This window comes from Scyliorhinus torazame, chromosome 12, assembly GCF_047496885.1.
Source record: "Scyliorhinus torazame isolate Kashiwa2021f chromosome 12, sScyTor2.1, whole genome shotgun sequence".
Taxonomy (NCBI): domain Eukaryota; kingdom Metazoa; phylum Chordata; class Chondrichthyes; order Carcharhiniformes; family Scyliorhinidae; genus Scyliorhinus; species Scyliorhinus torazame.
This window is the reverse complement of record NC_092718.1, coordinates 150,425,424-150,447,839: the sequence shown is the minus strand read 5'-3', so window position 1 is coordinate 150,447,839 and position 22,416 is coordinate 150,425,424. Positions and strand designations below refer to the sequence as shown.

Below are 22,416 nucleotides of genomic sequence, written 5' to 3'. Positions count from 1 at the left end.
CATCTTCCGCAGGCAGCCGATTCCATTGGAGCTGGGCATTTATTTTTAAATGGATCCAATTCCTGGGTAAATGATTAAGTTCTTGCTTTTCGGATCACTCCCCTAATTTTATAGCAATAAGAAAAATCAGAATTTTGGGCCTATTGAGTTTTGACTTCTAGTTTACAACTGTCAACACTCAAGATTATCAACTAATTTTAGATTAGCAGCAATGCTAGTAATGGGTGCAAATGCCAGAAAATGTGGTGAAAATTAAGCAGCTGAGAGTAAGAAGCTAAGTGGGCCTGTCCAGAGAAGAGAGAGAAAATAAAGTGCCTCACTCCCAGGCTTATATTTTGCTCCTCCTCGCATTTTCGGTGAAAATATCATTAGTGCAGGTCTGTGATCAGGTATTGAATAGGAAAGCACTGAATGATGGGTCAGGGTTGCAAATGTACACGTAATCTCTGCAAAAATTGTTAACTTTTGATTGATTAAATAAAAGTATTTGTGTGAGGTAGTACGATAAATAAATGTCTGCATTTATTATGGGAGAAACTCTGTTTATCTGTTTGGAATGGGTAACAAAGACTAAGAGAATCAACTGTTCAACCCACCTATCCCATGTTGGTGTTTATCATCTACACTGAGCATTGGTCCCAATTGCATGCATCTGGACTGGTCTTAAAGTTCTTTGTTCCCCTTTGTTTCACCACTTATCTAACCTTTCTTAAATTCTGAAATGGTGGAACTCTGCTTCAATAGCTAATTCCTCTGGTACATTCCACTGTCTCTTCCAATGCTAAAGACATTCTACGAGAAACATATTAATTAAAAGAATAAAGCCACCAAGATATCAATGAAAAGTCATGCCAAACTGGAAAACTTTTAACAACTTTTGCTTCAAATTTCCACCCTTTCCTCATCTTCACATCTCCGACTTTTCCTCGTCTTCAGCTGCTCTCTTCACATTTGTGGGCTATCAAGCAATATCTACTTTAAGCCCACCAATTCTTACAGATACTTTGATTTCTCTTCCTCCTAGCCTGCTTCCTTAAGGACTCGCCATTCTTGTAATTCGCAAGATGTCATCTTCTATACTACAGCTTCCATGTCCTCCTTTTCCCTCAAGCGAGGATTCCGTCACTGTGGTAGACAGGGTCCTTGGTGTGCCTGCTCCATTTCCTGCATTCCTGACACTACTTTTTTCCCTCCCTCCAAGAACCATGACATGGGTCCCTTGACCTGACCTTCCATTCTACCAGTGAGCTGCTGTTGAAGGCCCTTGGTGAGCTGCTGCAGTGTAGATATCTAGGTACACACTGCTGCCGCTGTGCACAAGTAGTGGGAGGAGTGAAATTTAAGGTGGTGGATGGGGTGCCAATCAGACTGCTTTGTCCTGGATGATGTTGAGCTTCTTGAGTGTTGTGGAGCTGCACTCATCCAGGCAACTGGAGAGTATTACATAACACTTCTGACTTGTGCCTTGTAGATGGAGACAAGCTTTGGGGAATCAGGTGGTGAGTTACTCAATGCAGAATTCCCAGTTTCTGACCACATTGTTTCATTTAATTTACATTTAATTAATCTTGCCTCCAACCTATCACAGTTCTATTGCTCTTTCCTCCCCTCTCCACTTTCTCTGCCTCTCTTTGTTTAAAAACCCAATATGCCTGAAACATTTCCTAGTTGTGATGAAAAGTCACCTACCCCAAATGTTTCTCTTTCCTCAGATACTTACTGACATATTGAGTATTTCCTGCATTTTTTTCAGATTTCAAACATTCTCTAATATTTTGCTTTTGAATTTATCCAGTATCAGTAATTGCTCCATTTAATACCCTTGTGTGTATGGCATGAAATAATTCAGAGTAATTGTTTCCTGATCTCTCAGTTCGAAATGTATTTTCTATTTTTGCTTTTCCTTTCATATGACCTATCCTGTTTCAAAATCCCTTTTCCTATGCCTAGGATGACAGGGGTAGCGGGGTGATCTGAATGTTGCTCCTGTGTGAGCCAGGGGTGTGAGAGCAGGGCCAAAGTTAACTTGACAATGGATGAATGGCGGGGCAGGTCTTGGGTGCCTCTTTCTCTCCTGTATATTGATGGAAGACCCAAGACTGGGAAATCTCCCTCGTGGGAAAATCAGACAATCCCACTCAAAAACTATAATTATATTTAATGGCAAATATGGAACCCATTTGGAGACAGGGTTATGGAATATTTTTCTTTTATTTAAAAGATCATTCACAAAATATCAAATTTATTTTATATATTATGAAATAGAATTTGTAAAATGTTGGGAATCCTTATAGTTAAAGTGATGCTAAATGTGGGACATTAATTATCTCGGATGGTTTTAAAAAATCAACAGTTTTCCACGTTCAATGAGACTTAAAAACTCCGACATTCCGAAGATCGTAGTCAAAATGAGACTTATTGGCTCTGTATCCTTCTGAACTATTAGATAAAGGGGGCCTACTTACAGGACAACAGTAGGTCACAATCTGGTAAAAAATACTTTTTTTTTTAGTCAATTGTTTGGAACTCCTACAGAAAAGAACCACAGCACAAGACATTGAAAAATAAGTGGGTGTCTTCAATGGAAACGGATCATTGAAACAGAGAAGCTGAGCGTGCCACTCATCTGAATGTACCATGTCCCCTGAATACTTGATCCATGGCTATAAAGTTTTCAGTGTCGTTCAAATGGTATCTCTCCATATTCAAGGCATGCCATATTCTTAGATCTAGAAAGTGTCTGAGTGTGTATGAATATTTGTTCATATCAGTGTTTAAATAGCATATAATATATACACGTGTATGTATAGATAGGGGAATATTAAATGCAGGTTAGACAACTGTGTTTGGTGAGAAGGATGTTGATAAAACATCTGGTTCTAATGTGTTCCTGAGAAACTCAGTAATGCAATATTCACAAGTACCATTTAAAATCCACTTAAGACTTATTTTTTTGTAATGTGGAGCAGTTCCACTGGCAGAAAGCAAACTGTTCAAAGCAAAAAGATGGTATCAGGCAGGCTTTAAAATACAAATAAGCTGGAGTGTTCTTAGAGACAAAGCATTTGTAAACAGCCAACATACATTGGAGTTATGTGGAGAATTGGAAGAGAAGACAAAGGGAAGCTGTTCAGTAGTAGGAATGGAAAGTGCCGTGCCTACTTTCCATGAGTCCAGCCAGGCTAGGGGTCCTCATGTCCAGATTTTTCCTCCCGAGGCCTGGCTCCGCCAAATATGGCTGAGTTTGGATTAGCTACTTGGTTAAGTGGGGCAGCAACTGTGCGAGGTTTAAGTTGCAGTCTGGGTCTCTGTGCCCGCTCCTCTGAAAGACACAAGACAAAAAGAGAATCAACCTCGTTAAAACAGAATACAAATTCTGAACTCATAGAATTTACAGTGTAGAAGGAGGCCATGTGGCCCATCAAGTCTGCACTGGCCCTTGGAAAGAGCACCCTCCCTATACCCACACCTCCACCCTATCCTCGTAACTCCACCTAATCTTTTTTGGACACTAACGGCAATTTAGCATAGCCAATCCACCTAAATTGCACACCTTTGGACTGGGAGGAAACCGGAGCACCCAGAATAAATCCGCGCAGACACGGGGAGAACGTGTAGACTCCACACAGACAGTGATCCAAGCCGGAAATCGAACCTGGGACCCTGGAGCTGTGAAACAACTGTGCTAACCACTATGCTACTGTGCTGCCCACTGTGCTACCGTGCTGCCCACTGAAAACTGATGGAACTGCCTAGAAAATTGGAGGGAGGGAAATCTTCTATGACATTTGCAACATAAATGTAATCAGTTTTCCCACTTGTGCCAGCTGAGGGACACATAAGCAGAGGAAACTGATTACAACCATCTGCTCTGACTGAAGCCCGTACATTATTCTTTTTCTTTTCAACCAGATAGCAGGAAACAAAATAGTGGTCGGGAATGAATCCATAGAATCCCTAAAGTGCGGAAGGAGGCCATTTGGCTCATCGAGTCTGCACCAACCCTCCAAAAGTACGCCCTACCTAGGCCCATTCCCTCAACCTATTCCCATAACTCAGTAACCCCACCTAAGCTGCACATCTTTGGACACTAAGGGGAAATTTAGCATGACTAATCCACCTAACATGCACAACTTTGGACTGTGGGAGGAATCCACAACACCCGGAAGACACCCACACAGACATGGAGAGAACATGACACCCTCACAGACAGTCACCCAAGGCTGGAATCAGATCCGGGTTCCTGGTGTTGTGATGGAGCAGTGCTAACCACTGTGCCATCATGCCGCCAAAGACCTAGATCAGATTGCCCAATTGGTTTGAGCAGGATGATAATTGCTTCCAAAACTTGTATTCTACTGCAAACTGATGTGTTGGGTGTTCTGGATCACAAACAGGTCACCAACACTGGTAGTGGTGCAACTCAATTTTATTATAAGGTTAACCATATTAACATACTTGAACTGTGGGTAAATGCAATACCAGCTTTAACTGTTGACCCTTGCCTAGTCCTAACCAGGTGATGCACTCAGCACATGGTGAATGTCTGTGTTGCAGGCTGTGAGCTCTGTGCTCCGAGCTGGCTGCCACTAGAATGAGCGGGAACTCTCTTGTCCCCTGTCTTTATAGTGCGTGTGCTCTCACTGGTGATTGGCTGTGGTGTTGTGTATGCTGATGGGTCCCACTGCATGTCCATCAGTGTGTGTGTGTGTGTGTCTGCACCATGATATACTGGTGTATATTATGACACAAACCTTGAATAAAACGATCGACCTGGAAAATTAAATATTCATTGTGAAGATTGTAAGGGACTTCCAGACATGGGGCGAAATTCTCCCCCAACGGCGGGATGTCCGCCGACTGGCGCCAAAGCCGGCGCCAATCAGACGGGCATCGCGCCGGCCCAAAGGTGCGGAATGCTCCGCATCTTTGGCGGCCTAGCCCCAACATTGAGGGGCTAGGCCGACGCCGGAGGGATTTCCGCCCCGCCAGCTGGCGGAAATGGCGTTTGTTTCCCCGCCAGCTAGCGCGGAAATGCGGCACATGCGCGGGAGCGTCAGCGGCCGCTGTCAGTTTCCCGCGCATGCGCAGTGGGGAGAGTCTCTTCCGCCTCCGCCATGGTGGAGGCCGTAGCGGAGGCGGAAGGGAAAGAGTGCCCCCACGGCACAGGCCCGCCCGCGGATCGGTGGACCCCGATCGCGGGCCAGGCCACCGTGGGGGCACCCCCCGGGGTCAGATCGCCCCGCGCGCCCCCCCAGGACCCCGGAGCCCGCCCACGCCGCCTGGTCCCGCCGGTAAATACCAGGTTTGATTTACGTCGGCGGGACAGGCAATTCCTGGGCGGGACTTCGGCCCATCCGGTCCGGAGAATCCAGCGGGGGGTCCCGCCAACCGGCGCGGCCCGATTCCCGCCCCCGCCCAATCTCCGGGAGCGGAGACTACGGCGGGGGCGGGATTCACGGCGGCCAACGGCCATTCTCCAACCCGGCGGGGGGTCGGAGAATGACGCCCATGATTACTAGATTAGTAGGTTAGTGAGTCAGATGGAATTTAACTTTGAGATATGTGAGGTGATAAATGTTGGATGAAAGAGCAAGGAATGGAACTATAGACTGTTATATTACATTGTGTAATATATGTTGCTCATTTGATTCTTACCAAGATGATCCTGTATTCGATGTTCATTAACACAAACTCTTCTAGTAAAAGCAACGTGCAAACTCCACATAGACAGTTACCCAAGACTGGAATTGAACCCGGGTTCCTGGTGCTGTTAGGCAGCAGTGGGAATCACTGTGCCACCGTGCCACTTTTTTGAACCCACAACCTTTGAATTAGAAGTCCCAAATGCTATATATTTATCTTATTGTCTTCACAAGTCTTAGGGTGTATCATCTCTTCCTGTAACCTCAGGGGTGGATGTTTTCCCATTCTGTCCCATGGCCTCCGGGACACAACTGTCCTCAAGGACACTACTGCCCTCAGGCGGCTGTCCAGCTTCTGCAACACTCCCCTCTGGTACTTCAAACCAGGTGAGACATCTCCCTCATTTTATGTCTACCTGCTTGGGAACTGCTTGGGTCCCTATTTAAATCCTGCAGGAAGGTTTCTGCGAACATAGCTTTGGTACATTTCTTGTAACCAAGTTGTTGCTTCTATCTCAGTTCTTTTGTTGTCCTTTGGCTCTATTCAGGCCCTACCCTGTATCCTGAAAATTTAGCTGTTTAAATTCAATGGGGTTTAACCTAGCCCCTGATGCACGATCAATTGCACAAAGACTAAAGTTGGGTACGACTGTGGCTTTATTAGTCAGATGCGTGGTCTCCTGCTGCAGCTAGCGAAATGGCAGGGCACTGGAGGTCATGCATATTTATACAGTTCTTAGTAGGTGGAGCCAGCCGGCAGGAGCTACCGGCAAACCTGTAGTGCAGGTCCTACCTTACATCCCCTAATACAGTGGTTCACCACATTCACCCCCTGTTAAAAATGAGTCCGGCGGGGCTGACGTGAAACTATATACGAATAGTGCAATTATGTACAATGGTAGGGAAAAAAGAAAAACATCCATGTTGACGGTCTGGAGTCCGTCAAAGGTTCAGCCGGTCCGGTGCTTTGGTGCTTCATTAGGAGCGGCGTAACGGTGGCGGCGAAGTTGGTGCTGGTGGTGGTGGAGGTGGCACCGATAGCGGTGGTGGCAGTGCTGATGCTGGCCAGTCATCGGGGAACTCCGGGAGCATGCCGAAGTCCTCTTCGTCCTCTTGTGCGGAAAAGGGGGGGGGGGGGGTGGTCTGGTGGGGTCAATATTGGCGGCACGGTGGGGGGGGGGGGCGCATGGGTGGGTGTTGGGGTTGAACCTGACGGTGCCAGGTCCCTGAGTGAGACAGTATCTTGGCGGCTGTCGGGGAACTCAACATAGGCATATTGAGGGTTGGCGTGGAGCAGGTGAACCCTGTCCACCAAGGGGTCCGCCTTGTGGAGTCGAACGTGCCTACGGAGAAGGATCGGTCCTGGAGCTCCGAGCCAAGTCGGGAGCGACACCCTGGATGTGGACTTCCTGGGGAAGGTAAAAACCCATTCATGGGGTGTGTTATTAATGGCGGTGCACAATAGTGACCGGATGGAGTGTAGAGCGTCAGGGAGGAAGGACCTCCTGCCAGAGAGAGGCTGGGAGGTTCCTGGACCGTAGGGCCAGCTGGATGGCCCTCCAAACCGTCCTATTCTCCCGTTCTACTTGCCCGTTTCTCCGGGGGTTGTAGCTGGTCGTCCTGCTGGAGGCTATACCCCTGCTGAGCAGGAACTGTCGCAGTTCATCGCTTATCAATGAGGATCCCCTGTCACTATTGATGTAGGCGGGGAAACCGAACAGAGCGAAGATGGTGCTGAGGGCCTTGATGACGGTGGCAGCCGTCATATCGGGGCATGGGATGGCAAAGGGGAATCTGGAGTACTCATCGACCACACTGAGAATGTACGTGTTACGGTCGGTGGAGGGGAGGGTCCCTTTGAAATCCACGCTGAGGCGTTCAAAGGGGCTGGAAGCCTTCACCAGGCGCGCACGGTCTGGCCGGTAGAAGTGCGGCTTGCACTCCGCACAGACCTGGCAGTCCCTGGTGACTGTCCGTACTTCCTCGACGGAGTAGGGCAGATTGCGAGCTTTGACCAGATGGTACAATCGAGTGACCCCCAGGTGACAAAGGCTGTCGTGTAGGGCCCGGAGTTGGTCCACTTGTGCGCTGGCACATGTACCTCGGGTGAGGGCGTCTGGGTCCTGTTGAGTTTACCGGAGCGATACAAAATCTCGTAATTATAGGTGGAGAGCTTGATTCTCCACCACAAGATTTTATCATTTTTGATCTTGCCCCGCTGTGTGTTATTGAACATGAAGGCTACCGACCATTGGTCCGTAAGGAGATGGAATCTCTTACCGGCCAGGTAATGCCTCCAATGCCACACAGCTTCAACGATAGCTTGGGCCTCCTTTTCGACGGATGAGTGTCGAATTTCAGAGGCATGAAGGGTGCGGGAAAAGAATGTCACAGGTCTGCCTGCCTGGTTTAGAGTGGCGGCAAGGACGACGTCTGAAGCGTCGCTTTTTACTTGGAAAAGCAGTGACTCGTCCACTGCGCGCATCCTGGCCTTGGCGATGTCTGCTCTGATGCGGGCGAAAGCGTGTTGTGCCTTGGCCGCGAGGGGGAATTGGGTGGACTGAATGAGTGGGCGGGCCTTGTCTGCGTAGTTTGGGACCCGCTGGGCGTAGTAGGAAAAGAACCCCAGGCAGCGTTTGAGTGCCTTGGGGCAGTGGGGGAGGGGAAGCTCCGTGAGGGGGCATGAGGTCGGGGTCGGGCCCGAGAAGTCCGTTTTGGACTACATAGCCGAGAATGGCGAACCGCGTTGTGCTGAACACACACTTCTCTTTGTTATAGGTCAGGTTTAGAAGAGTGGCAGTGCGGAGGAATTTATCGCGGTTGGCATCGTGGTCCTGCTGGTCATGGCCGCAGATGGTGACATTATCTAAGTACGGAAAGGTGGCCCGCAAACCGTACTGGTCGACCAATTGGTCCATCTCCCTTTGGAAGACCGAGACCCCATTTGTGACGCCGAAAGGGACCCTAAGAAGTGGTAGAAGCGACCGTCCGCCTCGAAGGCCGTGATAGGCCGGTCCAACTTCCGAATGGGGAGCTGGTGGTAGGCGGATTTCAGGTCAATTGTTGAGAAGACCCGTTACTGCGCAATCTGATTCACCATATCAGATATGCGTGGGAGGGGGTACGCATCGAGCTGCGTGTACCGATTGGTGGTCTGGCTGTAGTCCACGACCATCCTGTGTTTCTCCCCAGTTTTAACCACTACCACTTGGGCCCTCCAGGTGCTGTACTGTCTGCTCCTAGTGGCAACGGGCTTGCAATCCGCAGTTAGATTGGCAAAAAGGGAGGGGGGATCGACCTTGAGGGTCACGAGGTCGCAAACGGTAATGGGGGGTAAGGGCCCGCCGAATTTGAGGGTGAGGCTCTGAAGGTTGCACTGGATGTCCAGGCCCAACAGGAGTGCAGCGCAGAGATTAGGAAGGACATAGAGGCGGACGTTACTAAATTCTACGCCCTGGACAGTGAGGGTGACTGTACAGAAGCCTCGGATCGGGACGGAGTGGGATCCGGAGGCGAGGGAGATCCTTTGATTGGCAGGGTGGACCGCGAGGGAGCAGCGCCTTACTGTATCTGGGTGAACGAAGCTTTCGGTGCTCCCGGAGTCCAGCAAGCACGAGGTCGCGTGTCCGTTGATTTTCACTGTCGTCGACGCGGTGGTCAGGTTGTGCGGGCGAGATTGGTCCAGCGTCATCGAAGCGAGCTGCGGGTAGCCATCGGATGTTTCGGGTGGCGAGCGTGTGCGGTTCCAATGTCGGGATGTCCGGAGACCCTGTGGGGGACAAGATGGCGGCGCCCATGGTGCGCACATTGCGGGGTCGGGACAAGATGGTGGCGCCCATGGGCGCACGTGGCCGAAGGGGGGCAAGATGGCAGCGCCCATTGGTCGCACATGGCCCCGGGAGGAGGAGATGGCGGCTCCCATTGTGCATCTGGTATGGGGAAGGGGGCGATAGTGGGCACGATCGCAGCTACTGCGCGGGCCTGGCACACAGCCACAAAGTGGCCCTTTTTACTGCAGGCTTTACAAACGGCAGTGCGGGCCGAGCAGTTTTGGCGGGGGTGCTTCTGCTGACCGCGGAAGTAACAGCGGGGACCCCCGGGGTGCGCGGATCGGCGTGTGGCACAGGCGTATTGGGAAGGCAGGGCCCCGGCTGAGGAGGTCGTTGGTGGAGTCCAGGAGGGGTAGGAAGGGGTAGAAGGGTGGGCAGCGCGGCAGGAGGGGTACGATTGTACGTTATGGGATGCGACTGTCATGGAGAGCGCCACGGTTTTCGTCTTCGCCAGTTCGAGCATGGCCCCTCCAGTAATCGTTCTCGGATGCGGTCCGACGCAATCCCCGTCACGGAAGCATCGCGCATGAGGAGGTTCGCGTGTTCGGCAGCCGTAACGGCCTGAGTCACAGTCCCGGACGAGTGGAATTAGCACCCGCCAGAAGTCTTCGATGGACTCACCAGATAGTTGCAAGCAGGTGGCGAGTACATGCCTGACGAAGAGCGTGTTCGCCTTCTGCGCGTAGTGTTCCTTAAGGAGTTCCATTGCTTTTGTGTAATTCGTGGCGTCTTGGATCAACGGGAACACACTGGAGCTCAGTCTGGAGTACAGGACGTTTATCTTCTGAGCCTCCGTTGGCGCGGGGTCCACCGCGTTGATGTCGGCCTCAAAATATGCTAGCCAGTGAGTAAAGTCTTTTCTGGCGTCGGGCGAGTGCGGATCCAGCTGCAGGCGATCGGGCTTAATTCTGATATCCATTCTGTGTAAAATCTGACTGTAATAAATTGATGCACGATCAATTGCACAAAGACTAAAGTTGGGTGCAACTGTGGCTTTATTACAGTCAGATGCGTGGCCTCCTGCTGCAGCTGGCGAAATGGCAGGGCACTGGAGGTCATGCATATTTATACAGTTCTCCGTGGGCGGAGCCAGCCGGCAGGGGCTACCGGCGAACCTGTGGTGCAGGTCCTACCTTACATCCCCTAATACAGTGGTTCACCACAGCCCCTGCAAATTCTGCTGGCTTTTCTTTAACCCCTTTAGTCCTTCCTGGTTCCACTGCCCCATATAGGATTTTAGGGGTTTCCTCTACCTTCTGCAGCTGAGCAGTATTTTTCCTGTAATCATCAATTTTCCCAGAGTCATGGACTGCTCTGGGGCCTCTGGACACAAAACTGCACTACCACCTATGTCATTACCCAGCAATAGATCGACCCTGGTATTGGTATGCTCGCTATAACCTTGACTATCACTATTCCAGTGACTTATTCGGCAGATAAACTTTAACTAAGAGACAGTTCAAGCATTGTCGAGTAAGCCCGTTTACTAACATTGTGGTATTTGTTCTGCTTTCAGGTGGCATCTCTGCAACCTTGGCTACAAGTATGGTTTGAAGACAGCTAGTGTCCCTGAGGATTGTTAACTCTGTTTGCTGGGCTAGGGTACAGGAGTAATTTTCCTTTTGAACAAAAAATCCGTACAAACATCTGGTTTACTGGACATAATATTTGAACACAACCTGACCACTTTTAGGGCTACTGGACCACCCCCCTGTTGGACAAACCTGGTAATGCCAAAAAAATTATTTCCTGTGTCCAGGTTACCCACACAGAACTCATTCAGGGTGTACTCTTGCTGCTTTACCAACCATGTTCTTTCTTTTTAAAGTGGGAGGCTGACCTGCTTGTCTTACCCTACTCTCCTTTTCTCTGGTGTATGTTTCATCTACATCCCCTCCATCTCTCCCTAGTTTGTAGGAGTTCCTAAATCCAGGTTTATTCTGAGTTAAAGGTTTGTGGGTTATCAATTTACAGTTGTCTGTTATGATAGTTGCTCCTCTGGCTTTTGAAACTCTGTGTTCATCCACATGGGTTTAGAGATTGTAAGAGGGACAGTGTTTGAACTCCTGTTTTGTACATTGTTATAACCTGCCTACTGACGATTGGCTGGGGACTAATGACTATCCCACAATCCTATGGGAGTATGAACTTCCCCAATGAGGGGGGCGGAGAAACTCCTAGTATAAATAAGCTGGCCAGTCCAGGAACCAGGAGGAAGGAGAAGGTAGCAAGGGAAGTTACTGCTACTGTTATGTATATATTGTTATAGTAAATAAACATTATTATTTTGTATCCTTAAAACTCGTGCTGGATTCTTCGGGGCCCTTACAAAACTGGCGACGAAGGTAAAAGTGAATAGCTGTCTACACTGCTGAAGCCACCTCCCTGGATTTTTGTTGGATACAGGTTGGAAGTTGTTTTCCATTATACCATGCCTCTGTACGGACGTTTGGATGTTTTTGATGCTGCGCTGGAAAGCTGGAACCAGTACACACAACGGATGTGTTACTATTTCCGGGCAAACAATATCACTGAAAACGAGCGCCAGGCTGCTGCATACGTGTGGGGTGATTAGGAGTCTTACATATCCAGCTGCGCCGGACACCAAAACGTTTGACGAACTTGTGAATATAGTGGGGCAACACTTTAACCCAACCCCGTCCACGATAGTCCAGCGTTACCGGTTTAATACCGCTGAGAGGACCCCTGGAGAATCCCTTGCCGATTTTTATATCCAGGCTACGCGGGATTGCGGAATACTGTGACTATGGTGAGACCTTGTCAGAAATGTTACGCGACCGTTTGGTTTGCGGTATTAACAATGCGGCCACCCAGAGAAAGTTGTTAGCGGAGCTAACATTGACTTTTCAACAGGCAATACAAATAGTCTTGTCCCGAGAGAGCGCCGAGCGAGGAGTACAGGAGCTACAGGGAATGGAAGTGCATGCCTTGGGGCGCAACCCTTTCCGCCCAAAAACGTCCCCCTGCACTCCTGCGGTACCTTGGGCGAGGCAATGACCAGACCGACGCCAGTGGCCATCGGACATTCCTCCCCGAAGGGCGCCTTCTCCAGAGCCAATGGATGAGGAGCCATGTCCGTGTCAGACTTGTAGGCGCCGACCCCGTCGCGGACGGCGGTCCTGGGGACGCCAGAGGCGCCGTTGTTCCGGCCGAAACTGGGACCAGCCCAGGGGCCGTAACTGGGACCAGCCCAGAGGCCGTACCTTCCATGTGGATGAACCTGCGGCGACCACTCCTGAGGACGTGGAGACGGAGGACGACTGCCTGCAGCTGCATTGTGTGGCAGCTCCCCGTGTGGCCCCCATTAAGGTGACAGTACGGGTCAATGGCCACCCGCTGGAGATGGAGTTGGATACTGGCGCAGCGGTCTCCGTGATCGCCCAGAGGACATTCGACCGCATCAAGCAGGGTATACAGACCCTTACATTAACTGACTCACAGGCCAGGTTGGCCACCTACACGGGGGAACCACTGGACATTGCAGGAACTACAATGACCCCTGTTGTCTATGGACGCCAGGAGGGGCGTTTCCCACTTATCGTAGTGCGTGGCCATGGGCCCAGCCTGTTGGGTCGGGACTGGTTGCGCCATTTGCGGTTGCAATGGCAGCACATCCTCCAAACAGTTTCTGGAGGGTTGACTGAGGTGCTAGGACAATACCCAGAGGTATTCCAGCCTGGTTTGGGGAAAATAAAAGGGGCCATAGCCCGTATCCAAGTTGAACCAGGAGCCACGCCGCGCTATTTCCGGGCGCGCCCAGTGCCTTACGCTTTGCTCGAGAAGGTAGAAGGGGAGCTCACTCGTTTGGAGAGTTTGGGTATTATCAGGCCCGTCCGTTTTGCTGACTGGGCAGCACCAATTGTACCAGTAATGAAGCCAGATGCCACAGTTCGCTTGTGTGGCGACTATAAACTTACAGTGAATACAGTTTCCCGACTCGACCTATACCCAATGCCTCGCACAGAGGATCTCTACGCGAAACTTGCAGGCGGACTCTCATTCACAAAATTAGATATGAGTCACGCCTACCTGCAGTTGGAGCTGGACCCTGCCTCCCGACCATATGTAACAGTTAACACACACCGGGGCCTGTATGAATATACACGGTTGCCCTTTGGAGTATCCTCTGCCTGCGCAATTTTTCAACGTGTTATGGAGGGCATTTTGAGAGGTTTACCACGTGTGGCTGTCTACCTAGATGACGTGTTGATTACAGGGACGTCGGAGCAAGAGCATTTGGAAAATCTGGAGGCTGTCCTTAAACGCCTTTCGGAGGCTGGAGTCCGTTTACGTCACACAAAGTGCGTATTTCAGGCAAAAGAAGTAGTCTACCTAGGTTATCGGGTGGACCGCGAGGGTCTGCACCCCGTCGCAGAGAAGGTGCGTGCAATTCAACATGCCCCCACCCCGACTGACACTTCGCATCTTCGTTCTTTTCTCGGTCTTGTAAACTATTACGGGAAGTTCCTCCCCAATCTGGCAACTACGCTGGCCCCCTTACACCTGCTGCTAAAGAAAAATCACACCTGGGTTTGGGGTCAGCCGCAAGAAACCGCTTTCCGGCGGGTAAAGCAACAATTGTCGTCGTCTGGGTTACTAACCCACTATGATCCGGGAAAGCCTTTGCTCGTCACATGTGATGCATCCCCGTATGGTATTGGGGCTGTCCTGTCCCACAAGATGGAGAACGGGGCTGAGCGACCGATAGCTTTCGCCTCCCGCACATTGACTGCAGCGGAGAAAAAGTACGCGCAGATCGAGAAGGAGGGCCTGGCAGTGGTTTTCGCGGTGAAACGCTTCCACCAGTATGTGTACGGCCGCCATTTCGCTATCGTGACTGATCATAAGCCCCTGCTGGGACTCTTCAGAGAGGATAAGCCAATACCGCCCATTGCTTCTGCACGGATCCAGCGCTGGGCTTTGTTGCTTGCTGCATATGAGTATTCTCTGGAGCACAAACCAGGTACGCAGATAGCAAAGGCCGACGCACTGAGCCGATTGCCTTTATCAACCGGCCCCATGTCGACCCCCACAACCGGTGAGGTGGTCGCAACCCTAAATTTTATGGACACCTTGCCTGTCACGGCATCACAGATCCGTGAGTGGACCCAGACGGAGCCAGTCCTGTCAAAGGTTCGGCACATAGTCCTGTATGGTGGGCAGCATAGACAGCTCCCAGGCGAGTTGCGGGCATTTTCCTCCAAGCTGTCAGAGTTCAGCGTGGAAGACGGCATCCTCTTGTGGGGGACGCGTGTGATTGTCCCGGAAAAAGGCCAGGAGCTGATACTAACAGACTTGCACAATGGGCACCCAGGTGTGACCAAAATGAAAATGTTGGCCCGGAGTTATGTCTGGTGGCCAGGCCTCGACACCGACATTGAGAAGGTGGCCCAAAACTGCTCCATTTGCCAGGAGCATCAGAAGCTTCCGCCGGCCGCGCCCCTACATCACTGGGAATGGCCAGGGCGGCCTTGGGCACGCTTACATGCAGATTTCGCAGGCCCTTTTCAGGGATCCATGTTCCTTCTGCAAATTGACGCCCAGTCCAAATGGCTGGAGGTGCATAAGATGCAGGGGACAACGTCCTGCGCAACAATTGAGAAAATGCGTTTATCATTTAGCACGCATGGCCTCCCCGAGGTGCTGGTCACGGATAATGGCACTCCATTCACGAGTGAGGAGTTTACTAGGTTTACAAAGACGAACGGCATCCGCCATATCCGCACTGCCCCTTACCACCCGGCTTCAAATGGGTTGGCAGAGCGTGCAGTGCAAACATTCAAAAGAGGCCTAAAGAAGCAGTCTTCCGGATCAATGGACACGAGACTGGCTCGGTTTTTGTTTACGTACAGGACCACCCCCCATACAGTGACTGGGGTAGCTCCCGCAGAACTCCTAATGGGCCGGAGACTTCGCACCCACCTTAGTATGGTCTTCCCGGACATTGGCGCAAAAATACGCCGCACACAAGAACGGCAGGGACCGGGATTGTTCGGCATCATCCGATTCGGCAGTTTGCACCCGGTGACCCAGTATTCGTGCGGAATTTTGCTGGTGGTGCCCAATGGGTTCCTGGTGTAATCTTTCGCCAAACGGGCCCTATATCGTACCAAGTGCAAGCCCAGGGTCGTCTCCAGCGAAAACATGTAGACCACGTCCGGTCCAGAAGATCATCCCCGCAAAAGATTCCCCGCCCCCGGAGCTCAGTTCAACAGCGGCAAAGACCAGAAACAAGGGAAGGTAGTCCTCCAAATCTTCCACTGGTGCCTCACTCGAAGCCTGCGCAGGTCGTGACGGGACCGAATGGGGATAGAGACGCTGACATGACGGAGGCAGCAGACTCTGACTCCGAATCAGAGGGGGAATCCTCGGGTCCACAGGCCGTGGATATACAACCGCGCCGTTCATCACGGAAGCGCCGGTCTCCGTCTCGTTATACGCCGCCTGATCCAGCGCCGCGTGCAAATGGCGTCCGGCCTGCGGCCAAACGAGTTCGACGCCTTCCTTCGCCAGGGCCTACGGTGGATTCCTTGGACTTTGGGGGGGAGGGATGTTATAACCTGCCTACTGACGATTGGCTGGGGACTAATGACTATCCCACAATCCTATGGGAGTATGAACTTCCCCAATAAGGGGGGCGGAGAAACTCCTACTATAAGTAAGCTGGCCAGTCCAGGAACCAGGAGGAAGGAGAAGGGTAGCAAGGGAAGTTACTGCTACTGTTATGTATATATTGTTATAGTAAATAAACGTTATTATTTTGTATCCTTAAAACTCGTGCTGGATTCTTCGGGGCCCTTACAAAATACATATCATCATTTATCTATCTATTTTGTTCAATTTTCTTTAATCGTGTACAGAAAATATGTAACACGAGCAAAGGGGGGGATGTGGTGATATGCATCACTGTAAATACACAAGGGGTTCATGTACATACACTACACCTAGCTGGACACTAGAGGGAGCACCAGAGACATCATGACACACAGACATTCAACCAATAGGTCAGTCAGATAGGACACGCCCAATGGGCATTCAAGACACATCCAGACATGACACTACCACAGGAGGGCATTACACCAACCCATATAACAGGACACATCACACATGCTCAGTCTCTTTCCAGTGGAGACTCTCAGTGAGTACAGACACACTGGGCGGGATTCTCCACTCCCACGCTGAAGTGGCCGCGCCGTCGTGAACGCCGTCGAGGTTCATGACGGCGCGAAACAGCCCCGGTCCCGACCGATTCAGGCCCTGACAATGGGCCAGGATCGGGGCCGCGTCATCTACACGCGCCAGGCCTTGTCGCCCGCGTAAAAGCGGCGCCGCATAGATGACGCAGCCGGCGCCGCATAACGGGTGTCATGTGCGCGGGTTGGCCGGCACCAACCCGCGCATGCGTGTTTGCTGTCCTCTCTAAGTCCGCCCCGCAAGAAGATGGCGGACGGATATTGCGGGGCTGCGGAAGAAAGGAGGTCCTCCTTCAGAGAGGACGGCCCGACGATCGGTGGGCACTGATCGCGGGCCACCCCACATCTGAGGTACCCCCCGGTGCAGGATCCCCCCTCGCCCCCCCCCCCCCCCCAGCGTTCACGCACCGCTCACGACTGCAGCGACCGGGGGCGTCATTCTCCGACCCCCCAGCGGGTCGGAGAATGGCCGTTGGCCGCCGTGAATCCCGCCGGTTGCCGAAGTCTCCGGTACCGGATATTCGGCGGGGGTGGGAATTGGGCCGCGCCGGTTGGCGGGCCCCCCCCCGCTGGATTCTCCGGCCCAGATGGGCCGAAGTCCCGCCGATAAATTGCCTGTCCCGCCGGCGTAAATTAGAGTACCTATTTACTGGCGGGACAAGGTGGCGTGGGCGGGCTCCGGGGTCCTGGGAAGGGGCGCGGGGCGATCTGACCCCGGGGGGTGCCCCCACGGTGGCCTGGCCCGCGATCAGGGCCCACCGATCCGCGGGCGGGCCTGTGCCGTGGGGGCACTCTTTCCCTTCCGCCTCCGCCACGGTCTCCACCATGGAGGAGGCGGAGGAGACTCTCCCCATTGCGCATGCGCGGAAAACTGTCAGCGGCCGCTGACGCTCCCGCGCATGCGCCGCCCCGACATGTCATTTCCGCGCCAGCTGGCGGGGCAACAAAGGCCGTTTCCGCCAGCTGGCGGGGCGGAAAACCCTCCGGCGCCGGCCTAGCCCCTCAATGTTGGGGCACAGCCCCCAAAGATGCGGAGCATTCCGCACCTTTGGGGCGGCGCGATGCCCGTCTGATTGGCGCCGTTTTGGGCGCCAGTCGGTGGACATCGTGCTATTTGGGGAGAACTTTGCCCCATGTGTGGATGGCGCCGGGGGGAACCCGCCGTTTTGGCCTGGCCGCTCGGCCCATCCGGGCCTCAGAATAGCGGGGGTGCCGGAGAATCCCCATTTTCGGTGTCTCCGGCAATTCTCCGGCCTGCGGCCCGCGAAACGCGATCGGGCCGTTCCCGCCGCTTGGGAGAATCGCGGGAGGGCGCCGGACCGGCGTCCCAGGGAATTTTGGCGGCCCAGGCGATTCTCCCAACCGGCGTGGGAGTGGAGAATCGCGCCCAGGGTTGATTGAACATCACTCCCACCACATGGATTGTAGCAGACTGAGTAGCTATAGCAGGATTCACAATAGCGTCAAATCCAAGTAGGAGAATTGTTAATAGTTTAATAAACGTGTTAAAGCTATCTCCAAGTCTGAACCTTCCTTTGTCAGAGTGCACATCAAGGAAGCAGCTTATGCTATGTCAAGAGCATAACAAAATAGGAGGTTTCCACAATACCTTTTTCAAGCTTAGGGGCAATTTGGGGATAATTTAAAAAATCAAAGCTTGTCGCTTGAGTTAGGGATATTAGATTTACCAAACACCTCCCCAGTAGGTAAAGACAATTTCTCCCAAACTATTATAATCTGTCTTACTTCATTATCATTTTGTGTTTGCTATTCCTTCTTAAGATTCTCCAGGTGGAATGCTCTCTCCTCCCGTTCTGTGCCGGAATTCTCTCTCCGCCCGTTCTCCTGGGATTCTCACTCCTCCCTTTCACCTAGGATTCTCTCTCCTCCCATGCTTTCTCTGCCCTTCCTGTTCCTAGATTCTTTCTCGTTCTGTTCTGGGATTCTCCTTCCTCCATTTCCGCTGGGATTGTGTCTCTTCCACTTCCGTCCGGGGATTTTCAATCCTCCCTTTCTCCTGGGATTCTCTCTCCTCCCTTTCCGTCCTGGGATTCTCTCTCCTCCCTTTCTGTCCTAGGATTCGCTCTCCTCGCTTTCTCCTGGGATTCTTTCTCTTCCCATTCTGTCCTGGGATTCTCTCTCCACCCTTTCTCATGGAATTCTCTCTCCTCCCTCACTCCTGGGATTCTCTCTCCTCCCGATCTTTCCTGGGATTCTTTCTCTTCCCATTCTGTCCTGGGATTCTCTCTCTTCCCTTTTCCTGGGTTTCTCTCTCCACCCAATTTTGTACTGTAATTCTTTCTCCTCCCTTTCTCCAGGAATTCTCTCTCCTCCCATCCTCCTGTAATTCTCTCTCCTGCTTTCTCCTGGGATTCTCTCTACTCCCGTTCTGTCCTGGGATTCTCCCTCCTCCCGTTCCGTCCTGGGATTATCTCTCCTCCCTTTCCCCTGGGATTCTCTCTCCTCCCTTTCTCCAGGAATTTTCTCTCCACTCTTTCTCCTGAGATTTTCTCTCTTCCCTTTCTCCTGGAATTCTCTCACCTACCTTTCTCCTGGAATTCTCTCTCCTCCAGTTCCGTCCAAGAATTCTCTCTCCTCCCGTTCCGTCCTGGGATTCTCTTCCCTCCCTTTTTCCTGGGATTCTCTCTCCTCCCTTTCTGTCCTGGGATTCTCTCTCCTCCCTTTCTCCAGGAATTCTCTCTCCACTCTTTCTCCTGAGATTCTCTCTCTTCCCTTTCTCCTGGAATTCTCTCACCTACCTTTCTCCTGGAATTCTCTCTCCTCCAGTTCCGTCCAAGAATTCTCTCTACTCCCTTTCTGTCCTGGGATTCTCTCTCCTCCCTTTCTCCTGGGATTCTCTCTTCCCTTTCTCCTGGGATTCTCTCTCCTCCCGTTCCGTCCTGGGATTCTCTCTCCTCCCGTTCCGTCCTGGGATTCTCTCTCCTTCCTTTCTCCTGGGATTCGTTCCCCCCCCTTTCTCCTGGGATTATCTCTCCTCCCTTTCTCCTGGGATTCTCACTCCTCCCATTTTCTCCTGGGATTCTTTCACTTCCCTTTCTCCTGGGATTCTCTCTACTCCTGTTCCGTCCTGGGATTCTCTCTCCTCCCTTTCTCCTGGGATTCTCTCTACTCTCGTTCCGTACCGGGATTCTCTATCCTCCCTTTCTCCTGGGATTCCCTCTCCTCCCTTTCTCCTGGGATTTTCTCTCCTCCATTTCTCCTGGGAGTCTCTCTATTCCCTTTGTCCTGGGATTCTCTTAACTCCTATTCCATCCTGGGATTCTCTCCCTTAGATTTCTCCTGGGATTATCCCTCCTCCCTTTCTCCTGGGATTTGTTCTCCTCCCTTTCTAATTGGATTCTGTCTCTTCCCTTCCCCTTGGGATTCTCTCTCCTCACTTCCTCCTGGGATTCTCTCTCCTCCCTTCCTCCTGGGATTCTCTCTCCTCCCTTTCTCATGAGATTCTCTCTCCTCCCTTTCTCCTGAGATTCTCTCTCTTCCATTTTGCCTAGGATTCTCTCTCCTCCCTTTTTCCTGGGATTCTCTATCCTCTTCCTCCTGGGATTCTCTCTCTTCCCTTCTCCTGGGATTCACTCTCCTCGCTTTCTCCTGGGATTCTCTCTCCTCGCTTTCTCCTGGGATTCTCTCTCCTCCCTTTCTCCTGGGATTCTCTCTCCTCCGTTTTCTCCTGGGATTCTCTCTCTTCCCTTTCTCCTGGGATTCTCTCTCCTCCCTTTCTCCTGGGGTTCTCTCTCCTCCCTTTCTCCTGGGATTCTCTCTCCTCCCTTTCTCCAGGGATTCTCTCTCCTCCCTTTCTCCAGGGATTCTCTCTCCTCCCATTCTCCCCTGGGATTTTCTCTGTTCCATTTCTCCTGGGATTCTCTCTCCTCCCTTTCTACTGGGATTCTCTCTCCTCCCTTTCTCCTGGGATTCTCTCTCTTCCCTTTCTCCTGGGATTCTCTCTCTTCCCTTTCACCTGGGATTCTCTCTCCTCCCTTTCGCCTGGGATTCTCTCAACTCCCTTTCGCCTGGGATTCTCTCAACTCCCTTTCGCCTGGGATTCTCTCCCCTCCCTTTCTCCTGGGATTCTCTCTCCTGCCTTTCTCCTGGGTGTCTCTGTCCTCCCTTTCTCTTTCGATTCCCTCTCCTCCCGTTCCGTCCTGGAATTCTCTCCCCTCCCTTTTTCCTGGGATTCTCTCTCCTCCCCTCCTCTTGGGATTCTCTCTCCTCCCTTTCTCCTGGGATTCTCTCTCCTCCCTTTCTCCAGGGATTCTCTCTCCTCCCATTCTCCCCTGGGATTCTCTCTCATCCCTTTCCATCCTGGGATTCTCTATCCTCCCTTTCTCCTGGGATTCTCTCTCTTCCCATTCTCCTGGGATTCTCTCTCCTCCCTTTCTCCTGGGATTCTCTCTCCTCCCTTTCTCCTGGGATTCTCTCTCCTCCCGTGCTCCTGGGATTCGCTCTCCCGTTCTCCTGAAAGTCTCTCTCCTCCCTTTCTCCTGGGAGTCTCTCTCCTCCCTTTATCCTGGGATTTCTCGCCCCCCTTTCTCCTGGGATTCTCTCTCCTCCTGTTCCGTCCTGGGAGTCTCTCTCCTCCCATTCTCCTGGGATTCTCTCTCTTCCCTTTCTCCTGGAATTCTCTCTCCTCCCTTTCTCCTGGGATTCTTTCTATTCCCTTTCTCCTGGGATTCTCTCTCCTCCCGTTCCATCCTGGGATTCACTCTCCTCCCAATATCCTGGGATTCGCTCTCTTCCCTATCTCCTGGGATTCTCTCTCCTCCTGTTATGTCCTGGGAGTCTCTCTCCTCCCGTTCTCCTGGGATTCTCTCTCCTCACTTTCTCCTGGGATTCTCTCACCTCCCTTTCTCCACGGGTTCTCTCTCTTCCCTTTCTCCTGGAATTCTCTCTCTCCTCCCTTTCTCCTGGGATTCTCTCTCTTCCCTATCTCCTGGGATTCACTCTCCTCCCTTTCTCCTGGGATACTCTCTTTCCCCCTTTCTCCTGGGATTCTCTCTCCTCCCTTTCTCCTGGGAATCTGTCTCCTCACTTCCTCCAGTGATTCTTTCGCCTCCCATTTTCTTCTGGGATTCTCTCTCCTCCCTTTCTCCTGGGATTCTGTTTCCTCACTTTTTCCTGGAAAACTCTCTCCTCCCTTTCTCCTGGGAATCTCTCTCCTCCCATTCTGCTGGGATTCTCTCTCCGCCCTTTGTCCAGGGATTCTCTCTTCCCTTTCTCCTGAGATTCTGTCTCCTCCCTTTCTCCTGGGATTCTCTCTCCTCCCTTTCTCCTGAGATTTTCTCTCCTCCTTTTCTCCTGGGATTCTCTCTCCTCCCTTTCTCCAGGAATTCTCTCTTCACTTTCTCCTGAGATTCTGTCTCCTCCCATTGAGTCCAGGGATTCTCGCTCCTCCCTTACTCCTGGGTTCTCACTCTTCCCTTTCTCCTGGAATTCTCTCTCCTCCCTTTCTCCTGGGATTCTCTCTCTTCCCTTTTGCCTGGGATTCTCTCTACTCCTGTTCCATCCTGGGATTCTCTCAACTCCCTTTCTCCTGGGATTCTCTCTCCTCACTTTCTCCTGGAATTCTCACTTCCCTTTCTCGTGGGATTCTCTCTCTTCCCTTTCTCCTGGGATTCTCTCTCATCCCTTTCTCCTGGGATTCTCACTCCTCCCTTTCTCCTGGAATTCTCTCTCCTCACTTTCTCCTGGGATTCTCTCTCCTCCCTTTCT

The 22,416-nt window shown here is 51.8% G+C and overlaps 1 protein-coding gene across 10 annotated transcripts in view; it reads right to left on the bottom strand.

Annotated features, from left to right (window-relative positions):
* Positions 1–3,005: 3,005 nt before the first annotated feature.
* eif4h (eukaryotic translation initiation factor 4h) overlaps positions 3,006–22,416 on the bottom strand; it is a 255,384-nt gene continuing 235,973 nt past the window's right edge. For all 10 annotated transcript variants that reach the window (XM_072469176.1, XM_072469177.1, XM_072469184.1 and 7 more), the window contains one exon: positions 3,006–3,322. In XM_072469176.1, the coding sequence (XP_072325277.1) occupies positions 3,183–3,322 (140 nt within the window). In that variant the 3' untranslated portion in view covers positions 3,006–3,182. The remainder of the gene's footprint in view (positions 3,323–22,416) is intronic.